At 44.0% G+C, this 12,820-nt stretch overlaps 1 protein-coding gene across 1 annotated transcript in view; it reads right to left on the bottom strand.

Moving 5' to 3' along the window:
- The window catches only part of LOC103774252 (T-cell surface antigen CD2-like), a gene marked incomplete at its 3' end in the record, with an annotated part of 11,981 nt that extends 556 nt beyond the window's left edge, over window positions 1-11,425 (bottom strand). Inside the window, exons 1-4 of the mRNA XM_008941645.1 lie at window positions 11,365-11,425; window positions 8,406-8,702; window positions 5,658-5,900; window positions 2,108-2,227 (exon numbers count right to left, since the gene is read on the bottom strand). Coding sequence (XP_008939893.1) covers window positions 2,108-2,227; window positions 5,658-5,900; window positions 8,406-8,702; window positions 11,365-11,425 — 721 coding nt within the window. The remainder of the gene's footprint in view (window positions 1-2,107; window positions 2,228-5,657; window positions 5,901-8,405; window positions 8,703-11,364) is intronic.
- Between the last annotated feature and the right edge of the window lie 1,395 nt (window positions 11,426-12,820).

Genomic DNA, 12,820 nt, shown 5'->3' with positions numbered 1-12,820 from the left:
ATGTAGAAGAAGTAAATTTACACCAGATGACTTTTGATCAGAGTCATCACTTCCGAAATATTGGTCAGCTTCTCTTAAGGACTGAGGGATTGTTTTGTCAATTAGTAGACCTAGCATAAATGACACAGCCAGCCGGAAGACAAACCAGTAACTCCACTGTTTTGAATATAGAAAGGTCACTACATGGATGATTGCCAGGGTTACACATAAGCCAATTAGTTAACAAGCAATTGACATCACCCCCAACGATACCGCACGACAGACAATAGGTGGAACAAATAAAGAACCGAAGTCTCCCACAGATGTAATGGGAGACAACCAAGTCAACAAGTTAATCATATCAGACAAAGGCAGCCACATATTTCTCTCCCCTAGCCTGCGTTTGCACAGGTCTAACCTGACCGAGGCCCAGTTCCAGGGAGAGTCAGGAGGTCCTTCCCTAACCAGGAAGCTCTGTGAAGTGCTCCACTCACAGACAGACACTCCTCCCTTCCTGCAAGTGGTCCCAGCTTTTATCCCTAAGTGACCACCTGACCTTTGTTCACTCCATGCGGGACCCCTGGGGCTCATTTCCCTTACGGCTCTCCCTGCAGGGCCGGCCGCACCCTGGGGGGAAGCTATAAGGCAAACTCACCACCTCTTTATGAAGGGCTGTGGGAATCACCCATATGTCAACCTTAATTCGGGGGCTTGAGGATCAAACCCCAGCATTTCACGGATTTACCTCCTGAGACTCTGAAATGGCCTTAAACACACACCAAACTGTTTCAAAGAGTCGTCCTCTTAGATTAGTTCCCATGTTTCCAGACTTCTCTTTTTCTTAATTCTTGCTCAATCCAGACCAATTGCATATATGCCACTACTGCACACCTGAGGGAGTGTCATGTCCCACTCAAACATGAACAGCCATAACGTAAAGTAACTCTCAGATGTCTGTGTTCATACCAGTGTTGTGCTCATGAGCTATGGCAAGCCTTCTGAGGTGACATCTTGTGGTTAGCTCTTCCAAGGAATGGGGAAAGCACTTGCCTGTTCTTCATCATCATATCCTCAGGGGAAGCAGGAGAGCCATGGTGAGTTGTCCACATTCAGGTGCACTGAGGTTGCATCCCCCTCAGCCATGGGATTGGTCACCTTCACACTTGTTGTCAGCCTGACTACTGGCACTTTTGAAGTAGGTTTCCTTCAGGCATGGCCCCCTTTGTCTTGACAAAGACTGTTGTGGTGTACAAAGGAGCTTCTACACCCATTTTGTAACTCAAGAACTGACTCACACACAGACTAGCTGTTTTATGTGAGACCACACAGGAAGCCTGACACAGTCGAGGCAGGGGAGGTGGTGGGGAGGTGGGCAGGACTCAGAAACAAGCCTTTAAACAAGCCCTGCTAAGGTGACTTCCCTCCTGATTTAACCTCCCCTTCCAGGTGAATAAAACAATGCTTCTTGAGTGGCAGCTCAGTGTCCTTTGGCCACTCAAACAAGCAGCTATGCCCAGGCTGTAATTCCAGGCAGCCTCTCTGTCAGACCGAGAGCCACTCTCAGAGAAGACTCTAGCAGAGTGTTTCCTATGGTCTTAAGGAGGCATGAATTCAGACAACAGATGAAATCTCTGTCCGTTCCAAAAACCTCAACTATTTAAAATGCCCAAGTTGGACCTCCTGTGTTGGTAGGCCTCCAAGGACATTCTTTTGTTTCAAGGACAAGTTCTATAAGATGCCTGAGCCCTTCTTGCCCCTTCTCACTATCTTCAGTGTTTCCAAATGTGACTTCAAGGGTCATAATTTTACACACATAAGTTTAATGAAAAAAATCTGCAGACAGATTATGTATTTTATGACTGGTGGCCTTGTCCAAGCTTTAGAGGAGCATTTCTTCACCCATGAATAAACAAAAAAGTTTGAAAACTAGAATTGTTTTCTTCAAAGTATATATCAGAACCTGAGACTGGCAATGGCAGCTCATCTGCTGAGACTCACCAGATGCCGAAGCCATGTCATTGTTCATGCCAAGTCAGAGAGCATGCTGCTGCCCACAGGGGTGCTGCCAGCTGGAAGCTCTAAGCTATTAGGATGTTAGATAGCAACATAAAGCTCCTTAAACACTCACCATTATCTTCAAGCCTTTCTGCTTTCTTCTTCCTGATACAATAAATAAGCAAAATCACAGAGATGACTAAGAAGACTGCACCTCCTGCTATGCTTAAGATGAGATAAAGATCCAGCTGGCCTAGTTAAGGGAACAAAAGAGGATGTTAGAGGGAAAGAAAGAACGTCTACTTAGAGTTCTGTATTTTATCCCATTGACCATAAAGGCAATGCCAGTGAGGGAGCACATCCTTTTCCTTTTCTCTGTACACAGCAGAAAGTTGCTGGTACTCATTGTAAAGAATTTTGGTTGCTCCCTCATAGATTCAAGTTCTGCAGAAAACTGAAAACAGAGCATTCATGTGTGCCAGCTCATCTTATTCCAATTACCACAAATGCCCTTTCCCTGCTAGCAGTGGACCCTTTTAGCATCCAGGCAGTGCTCAGCATCTAACAAAACTAAACTTTATAAGTACTTCCTACAGAGCTGGAAGCACCAAGACTAGTTTGCTTCGTAGTATTTTGGTACTTCCTCTTCAGTTTTTGACTGTATACAAATTTAAAAAATAGTGAAAAGTAAAAGAACATAACCAAATATCCCACTATCTCAAAATGAGATTTTAGTTTTCCTGGTGAGCAAAAATTTATTTGAGCATTCCTTATTTTTGCTAGGTAAGGTTTGCTGGATGCTGGCCTGCCTTCACAACTTCCTGTTCAAGGTGTCTTCCTGGCATTCAATGTTCATGCTCAAGCATGGGCACCATCATACAGAAGTGCACCTTACTTGGCTTCCTGAGGGACAAAGCTCCAAAGGAACACCCCTGGTAACACCCTTAACATTTACTGGGTTTACACACTGAGGGCAAAGGCTGATGACACAAAACCTGACATGTCTACAGCATAAATGCCACTATCAACCAGGGCTGTCCTAGTTGAAAAACAGACAAGTACCCTCAGTGATGTGGATCTTCTCACCCGCCAGTGTTACACTGAGGTGTGTTTTGCCCTTTCTGTGCCTGTTTCTCCCAGCTGACTGTAAGGTGGGCCCAGGCAGATTCAAAAGTGAGCTGAACTGAAGCCCATCTGAAGCATACCTTGCCTGCTAAAGATCCAAATTCATGGTGACAGGCCTGAAACACAGGACCAGATGTTCATAAAGGACAACAGGGCTGGAAGGAGGTTTGACTGCAAGCTGAGGGATTTTTAAACTATTATGGAGCTGGCAGAGTCCTGCGACCACACAGAAAACTTTGAAGGGTTTTCAGTTTGAGCACAAAGGGTAGTGTTACATGGGTTTAGTAGTTTCTTGGTGTCTGAGAAATGCTATACTTGTACCTTGAAGATCAGTGTCGCGAACCGATGAAAAAAAAAATCACCCATTTGTCAGGTTGCGACAATCTGCCACTCCAAATAGAGGGGCTTCAGACGAGACGTGGTACTCGTCTCCAAGGGTAGGTCAAAGAGTGAGAAGCAGTGAGATCAAAGTATCTAGCTGATGGGCAGTGACTGCCTATACCAGCAATGCAGACCAGCCCGTGCTTGCCTGGCTCATGCCATGGTGTGCGCAGCTTCAGCCAGAGTTTTCCCTTTAAGACAACATGTTTGGGCTAGTTTGCCCAGCCCTAAATGGACCTAACCAGCAGCACATTTTCACACTTGGTTCTAAAGTCCATGCCACATCCCATTCTCTTGCACCCCAGCTGCAACTCTGGCACCATAAGAACTGTGCAGCCCATCAGGTCAGGCACTCATGCAGCAGAAAGCAACACTTTTTTGGCTATTTTAGGCTTTGGAGGGATCCTTCGGGAGGCAAGAGCTGCACAGGGGAGCAAGGGCCACCCCACCCCTCAGTTTTTTGCCCTTCAGTCAGCCTCAGCAGATCTTGGATCTCTTTAATAAGCCCTCTATATCTTAAGGCTTGCTCCCTCCCTTCTCATACTGTGGGCTGGCCTTCCGGCTTGGACTTGCCCTAAATTCACTACGGCAGAGATAGCTGGAAATTCGAACTACTGAGCCAGCTCTAGTGAGTGCCCCACTCCCCAGTAATTCTAGAAGGAATCTAGACCAAGACAGTGCTTTAAGTGAAGTACTCACAGTTAAACAGGGTGAATCCAAGCCCAGTAAATTTAAGAACTTTTCCCTAGTACTGCACTGGAAATCCAAACTTTGAACTGAACACTATGTCCAATGTCATACCAGTATGGTCTGTCCCTTGTTTTTGCATTAACTTCAAAAAATGTCACAAGGGGGAACAATGATTTTTTTTGCCTATCTAATAATTTAAGCATTAATCTGACCACTTAAGAAGCAATTCCTTCTGTTCTCTTGATGCCTCTGTGATTTAGAAAGAGGACACTTACAAGCAAGTACGAAAATCCATAGTACATTTGAGCCATCTTTGTTTAAGCCATGCAACCCCAAAGGTCAGCTAAATTCTCTATAACCCCTCTCCTGATTTCTAGGCCAAGCTGGGGAGTCCAAGCAGATATCTTTTCCCCTTATGAGAGCACCCATCTACATCGACAGGTAGTGGGAAGCCATCACCTTCATAAGGAGAGGAGAAAAATAATATGTGACTGATTTCTCCAACATGAGGATGTAAATCAAGAGCAAATTCCCCCAAATAAATACCATGGCTTCATATACATATGAGAATATCCCAAACCATATTTTCCAAAAATAAGCGGTTAATTAATGTCATGATAACTTGGATAGTTTTATACTATCTTACTGAAGTCCACTGTTTGGCTTTGGACTGGATGACTGAAGTTAACCTTTGTGAAGTACCATTTGTTTTAAATGAATAAAAGAGGATAAAAATGAGAGGGAAAATGCTTTTGTGGACTACTGTGTGTGATTAAAACACTTTCAGATCCACTTCCCCACTTTCTTCTTTACTTCATTGGTCTACCACTACTGGTGGCTGACACCACTTGAGACCATCAGGATGCTAACACCAAAAAATGTCAGGATAGCTCTGTCAGCTTTTGGAATAAGAGTCAGTGGTGAATGGAGATGAGGGAGAAAGTGACAGTATGAAGAAGAATCTCTCTCATTCATTCACCCTCAGACAGTCTGATCTCACTGGCAGCCTGCAGTGTCCCCAATTACACATCACCCCCCCCCCAGCATTGCAGTGCATCCCAAGGGCCTCTTTGCTAACCCACAAGGCTCTTGACTCTAGAAAAACTTTCCTCCTTTTCCAGTGACCCCCCAGGCCTCACTGAGCATGGTGAAAAACACAACTGGCTGCAGGAGAAGAGAAGCACACCCCACCTCACAGTCCACTTGGCCCACCTGCTGCAAAAGCAGGGATGCCATAAGGGTAGCAGTGGGGCAGGCAGCAGCTGGGAAGGGAGGGTGGCAAGGCTGGGAAATGCCAAGCAGAAAGCATGACTTCCATGCCAATTTCCAAGAACTGAACCGGCGTTAGACTCACAACATTGGGTACTGGGAACCATGGATGTTCCTGGCACCTGGACCAGTCCTACAGATACATGCAACTGTGTCAGGATTTGTAGGTCTGCCCTAGCAGATTCAGGCAAAAATGTTTGGGTTTTTTTTTTTTTTACCTGAGCACTTAATTACTTTTTCAGTCATTTTTTCGCTGACTTGATTCTTAACAACACATCTGAATGTCCCAGAATACCGTGTGTGCAATTCCAACCTTGTTGCATTCTTTCGGATTTTTTTGCTTTTATCTTGGATCAGTTCTATTATAAATGTTTCCTCTTTAGTCTTCTGCTTCACTTCACACGTAACAGATATGGTTTTATTCATACATTCACCACTGAGGACTGGCTGAGGGACAGTCTCTGAAAAAGAAGAGAAGGGGCAGGCACATCTGAGACAGTTTCTTCTTTTGAAAGGCTCCATTATTAAGCAGAACAGAGAATTAGCCCCGAGTAAGCAGTAAGGGAGTAACACCAGATAATGAGACCAGAGAATAATGAAGAGCAAATTATACCTCTACTACAAAAGTAATGTAACAATAATAAAGAAGAATGCAGTGTATTAGCCTACATGTTTGGCCTAGCAAAGCAGAACTGCACCACCATGGCTGGACTACTTTCAGGCTCAGCCTGGCTCACAGCCAGCCAGCCAGAAAGGCAAGGGAAGGAAGTTGTGTTTTCAGTGAAGGCAGAGGATGGGAGAGACTCAGAGCCACAGCACCCTCCAACTCCAGCCCCAGTGTTTTAGCGCAAACGAAGGTGGCTCTGATCTGCCTGTGGCCATCAGGAGAGGTTTCCTCTGCGGCAGGGCAAACAGCTACTTAGGACACTTTATGCACTACCAACAGCACTCAGTTAGGATGACAGCCACAGCATGAAAACCCATCAAAACAGAATAGAAAACACAAATTAGATACCTCTTAGCTCTCCATGAGTTCATGACAGAGATAAATTATTTCTGCCTCTTTTTATGTCCTGCAAATAGCTAGCTATGTTTTGGTTCCAGGTTCTCCATCACTGGCAACACTGGAAGAGCTATAAAAGCCTGCGGGGCTTGCCTCCACTAGGGGCTATTGACAGGGACATCAGATGGAAAAAATTTCATTTCTATCTTTCAGACCAGATAAACAAAAACATGCCAGGGCCACCTCTAGTTATAGGCAGTGTAAATTACTTGGATCAGAAATTTTAAAGCAAATAAGGGCTGCTCATAGCAAATGCAGCCTAGGTTCACACTGTGAGATCTGCAAGCACCCATTCCTCCTCAAGCCCACTCCTCTTCTGCAAGCTGTAACCTATCACTCAGGGGAACATCCTAGTGTGAAACACTAGAATGCAGCTCTCAGTGATGGAGTTATGTGATGATATCATCTATTTTGTTTTTTTTTTAACAACTGGACAGACCCAGCCCTACTAACAAAGTATAATCCGTTGACAAATTACTCTAGCACCCAACACTAGTAAAGAACTTTCCTTCCAAAATTGTGTATCAGAGGTAAGGCAGCCTCTCTCACAGTACACTAAATGATGCAGCACGTATCTGGGTTGCAACCTTAACCTGAAGTTGAACCCAGGACACCCCAATGACAGGTCAGTGGATTAAAGCATGAGGAAACAGCATCAGACCCTGATGACTTCCTGAATCTGTAGACAGATTGCAAAAATAATTCCCAAAGTAGTGAGACACTCTTAGTGCTCAGCTGTCATTAGCCATGGGGCCTCCCATTGCACAGAAACCCTACTAAAACCATTCCAGCTGTCATTGCTGCCCTATAAAGGCATCATTTCTGTAGTGCCAGCTGGTGTCCACAAACTCAAGAGGTTGGCAGAGGTGTGGATACTGACTAAAGAAGGACAGAGAAATATCATCCTTTTGCAGGAAAAAAAACAAAGATGCTGCCCTGCTGCTTAGTGGTCTGGAAAGGTGGCAGCAGCTGTAAAGGCTGCCATCCCCATACTCCGTATGTAAAGGTAAACAGCCATCCCCATCTTCCCTATTCACCCCAAAAGCTTTGGGCTGCTACCACTCTGATCTCTCAGGACAAGATACAGCAGAGGAATGGAGGCTGCTTTCATGCTTTGAACCTCTGCAGCTGAAATCCCCAGGTGTGTGCTCAGCTGGGCTTTGAAGAGCAAAATCTTCATATTTGTTGTGTTATGCTGTGCAGGAATAGGGTGCAGGAGTCTTCTTCCTCTACAAATGCAAATCCAATCGTATATCTCAGGGAAGGTGAGAGCTGGTGATTTTTTTATGTTAAGACAAAAATGGAATAGGACCACATTGCTTAAATACAGGCATTTAGTGCTACCTGGGCTCCTGAGCTCTCCTCAGGATGATGGCAGCTGCAACACAAGGTGCTCACCTTGCTGGAGCAGTAGCTAGAGACCAAAAGTCATAGCACACTGCCCATGAAATAACACCAGAAGTGCCCAGCACATCACAGGCATATGCCACAGGCATACCTCACGTGGGTTGCTGCTGGGAGCACAGCCCTGCTTGTGTGATGCTGCCCTGGCTCAGGGACTGAGGGGTCCTGGCACCACATGTGGTGCTGCAGTATGGCTGTCTGCACTCACCCTGCTGCCCACACAGGCATGCTCACAGCCTTTTTGAGGGGCACATGTAGAAACTTGGTGGTTGGTAGAGGGGGAAGCCAGAAAGAAGCAGCGAAACAGAGAGCATCAATAGAAGCAAGAGGAAGGAGAACAGCAGGCTGCTCTCAGTGGTGGGAGGAAAGACCTATATCTCACAGAAGTCTCCCCAAAACAGAAAGGGAGGCAATGAGTAGAAAAGGCTGTAGGAGAGAGTGGGAATAGCAACTCTTATTCAGCTATGCTGGGAATGACATGGGAAGAGTGAAAACTCACCCTGAACGATGAACATTGTATCTTCTTCTGCCTTCAATTTTCCATCCTCTTGATAAACTACTACTGTGTACTTTCCACTGTCCTCTTTCACTACCTGCTCTATTTGTAGAGTCCCATTTAGGAATATCTTACACCTGCACTGGTCCTTGTTCACATAGTACTTAACTTTCTTATCTTTTATCTGAAGCAACCTTTTTCTGTCTCTCTGCCACGTTGCATCATATATGTCCCCACCAGCAGCAATGCTGAGAAGAGCCGACTCATTCACAGTCTTGTAAATCCATTTGGTGACAGAGCCTGCAAAGGGAAGCACAACCAACCTGTCAGCGTGTCACCAGCAGCCCCCCTGCCATGCTTGGCAGCCACAGTGGTAACCCAAAAGGGTGCTACCCTCCCCCCCTTCCCTGGAGTTGCTCAAGCCTCTTTGCATTACTGATGCTGTCTTCTTCCCATGCTCCAAAGCGCCTCCTGATTGTTCATTAGGTAAGTGTCAGTGCCTAATCTAAGTCTGAAAGACAAGGAAGCTGAGACCAGCTTTCAAAAGCTGGCTTTAAACTCTGTCTGGCTTATTTGCAGTGATTTTGGACGCCAAGAATCATGGCTGCCCATGAACTTAACCCTTCCTGAAAACAAGGTCACTTCATTGTGTTTTGCATGTGGCACAGGCTGGTACTTAGAGCACCCCTCACAGGGAACATTACTGTGGGCAGTGAGAACACAAAGTTGCAATGGCCCTGGACAGTAGGATCAGTTCAGCAATAACACTGATGGCAATAATAATAATCATCATCATAATAAGAGTGCCTCGTATCAAGCAGTGAGTGAGTGTGAGACACTGAACTAGAGGCAGTGCCCGCTCCTCACCCATCCCAGGCACCCTGCCTTGCTGAAGTATATCCACTTGATTTTTCTAGCACAGGGTCACAGTGGGGCAAGCAGGGCAGGGAGAAACAAACAGCTAACTGTATCCTGTGAACTGATTCGGCAACCAAGACATTCAGAGATAAGCAAAGACCAAAAAAAAAATAATCTTTTCTCTTTGTAGATTTCCTCTGATGACAGGTTCCCTCTCCAGAAAAGGTACTTCCCAAAGGTGCTACCAGGACTGGGCAGCGCTTAGCATTTGGCTGCTCAAGGGAATATTCAGAAAAACCAAGGTTGCTAAACAACAATCACATTACTACAAGTGAGGAGGAGGTAGAAAAGTGTTCACAAGTGTCAGTGAGCTTATCCTACCTGACAACAAAATGTGCACTCAGAGCCTTGGCTTATTAAATTCGTAATTTTCTTACATTTATTGTTCTTCAAATTACACGATAAAGCAGACTGGCAGGAGGGATTTCTCTTCACATCACCAGATAGAGCTGATTCTTCTCTTATTTTTCGTATTAAAAGCACTTTTTCCTCACAGAGAGAAAAACTATGTTTATGCGTATTTTTATTATAGTCTTTCATTCCTGGTATCTAGGACAGTGATAAAGTATATGACAGAGGGGAAACAGAAATCTCTTTGCTATTTCATTAAACTAGCAATATTAGAGATAACCAAAGAATGAAAACAGTGTGCTTCTACAACAAAAAAATTAATAATGTAGTGCTTCCGGCAATTCATCCCCAGTTAAAGGAGAGACTTTTATTTCACTACTGCATCTCTTACAAGGTACTTGGCATATCCAATTAAATATTTTGAAATTAAGCTATAAACCAGTCTTGGAAGCAGCTATCCTCCATGCTACAGACTACACCCAAATGTTTGAATTCTGATACTTATTTCTGCTCAGCCATGCACAGGAACTTAGAGCTAGTAATAGAATATTTTCTTTGCATGACAGAGAATAATTATTTTTTCTCTCTGGAAGTAAAGAGAAAAAATAATCTATGTTTTCAAGGATAATTTAATGGCATCTCTATGGACAGACCACCTACACACATCTCTGGATAGTTATGTGATTTTCATCGTCTTGCAATGGCAAAATGAGTGTCCCACATATGATACTAAAATGTGTTTAGCAAATGAAACAACATTTCTGCTAATGCCAACTGAAATGTGCTCCAAGAGGCAGAAAGATCTGAATGGGCAGTGTAGAGTTCACTACAGTCACAAGAAAGAGTTAACTGAAAAGGTCCTATAGTAACTTTAGAGAAACAGGAAAGTTTTTGAAACAAGTTTTCCATTCAAGGGAATAAGCTTCATTTCTTCTGGGGAAAATGCTTTATATACAAAGGACACAGAAAAAATATATCCTTATTATCGTTAATTTTGTTCTGAAGGAAAAGAAGAACATTAAACATACAAACAGACATACATACAATCTGTAGAATGAATAGAGAAAAAAAATCTATGCATGATTTTATTGTCTCTGTCTCTTATAACCTTCTCTAATCAATGAGTTAACACCTTAATTAAGTTTTTATATTTTTTAAAATTATGAGAGCAATAATACAAAAAGTATAAAACATGTATGTATTTGTTTGATGTTTTCACTTCTTAGACTTCTTCAGCTCCACTGAAGGCACTGAGATGTATCACTTTTTCTGTTAATATTTATGGAAGAATATAATTTACCCTTTCAAAAGATCTGCTCATCTTTGATTAGAAAAGGAAATTACATGCAATAATGCACCATGAACTGGATCTCTAATGTAGTACAAGCTACCCCAAGGGCAGAGAAAACTGTATGCTGACATTTCTCATTATACATGTGTCAAATTAGGGCTCATTAACTTAAAACCAAAACTGTTTACAGCTTATTATAACTGGAATAGGAAACTCAGGCCCTGCCGTCCCTGCAGCTGAAAATTAAATCAAATAATAATAGCAATAACCCAAAGCTCTTCACCCATTGGGGAAAGTGGAACTAGTTTCTTATCAATAACATCCCACAAAGTTGTAAATTGTTTAAAATGCAATTTTAGAAATGCTAGCCCAAAAGAGAAAAAAGTGGTAAGAAAAACTCACATTTTACACTGGGAGATAAAAGCAGCAAGCACTTGACCAGGAAGATCCTTGTAAAGTTCATTTTCAGACTAAAAAAAATCCAGTGTCTCCTTGTCTAATGATAACTCCTAGCAGATGAAAGGGTTTTCTGCTGTGAGCAAGCTGTCATGGGACGTGCCTGTGTCGGTACAGCCTTCGTGCCCTCCTCCAGCCCTCAGCCTAGAACTTCTCATTTCTAGCACAGGCACAGAAACCATGGGCAGAAATACTTCTCAGTGTTGTGTTTCATCATGACAGGAAAAACAAACATTAAAATGCAGGAATCACTCCAAGGTTTTCCTTCCCAGCTGAAGGGCCAGCTGGAGTCCTCATCCTCTTCAATGTTCACCTAAAGAGCTGAACTCCAGCATCCATGTGCACGATCCTAGTGGGATAGGTGCAGTTTTTGAGAGGGAGGGGTGATGTTCCTTCTGCTCCCCCATAGCCTCAGCAGCAGCAAGGGAACAGGAAGCCTGGGACCCCCAGCGAGTAGCAGGTAGCCGATGGCTGTTGGACAACATCTAGAAAGGAGACACATATCCCTTAGAAACTGTTGAGATCATCTTTGCATCAAGGTCTGATCTATGAGGGGCTGGCCAGTGCCACACAAAGGTGTCCTGCAGGCACGGCCAGCCATTTGAACAAGTTGCAAAAAAGGGATGCGTGTGGAAGAAGATTAAAACACTGCCTTGGGACTAGCCAGAAACCAGCCCTGCAGCTGGTTGATGTGGGAAAGACGGTGAGGGAAGCTGGGAAGAAGCATGGGAGTTATGTCCAAAAACATGTGAGAAGCTAATGGAATCTTTATTCCTGTTTCTGATATGAAACAGATGGGCTGGTGAGGAATTTGAATTGTATCATCCCCAGCACAATCCCTCTGTTACAGCAGCCACTGAAATCTTCCATCTTTCTATCGCAGATGTAGGCCAAGAAAGAAGATAGAAGCTATGGCACAAGAGGTGTACAACAGATAAATCTTGTTCATTTATGTGATTGGACTTCCTTGAAGTTATGGGAAGATCTTGCAAGACATCTCCCCTTCTCCAGCTTCATCATTTTTAGCTGGTACTAAAGCTGGTAAAAACTGCCCCTTTTTGCACAGAAGTTACCTAAAGTAAAATGCACAAAGGTCACAGTATTGCTGCCTCTGCACATCGCAGGAAAACCTAGCTTTTCTTCCTCCTTTTTGCTACTGTTTCCTTACAAAGAAAGCAAAAGGGAGGCACATGCAAAAGGATAGAGGAAGCAACACTAGTAAGATGATGTTTCTGTGCCTGACCTCTACTGTCTGTGGAGAAAAACAAGCTGAGGGCAGGGGCTGCTGTGCCCAGGCATCACCCTAGCCAAGCAGACTGTGTAGGCAATGTTTGCCCCAAGGGTCTGTGGGGACCTCTCTCCCTGGCCATGCTAGCAGGGACATGAAAGGTCTGCATGCTTG

Source organism: Merops nubicus, unplaced genomic scaffold (assembly GCF_000691845.1).
Source record: "Merops nubicus isolate BGI_N331 unplaced genomic scaffold, ASM69184v1 scaffold4886, whole genome shotgun sequence".
NCBI lineage: Eukaryota > Metazoa > Chordata > Aves > Coraciiformes > Meropidae > Merops > Merops nubicus.
Note: the sequence above shows the minus strand (reverse complement) of the source record. Positions and strands in the feature narration are given on the sequence as shown.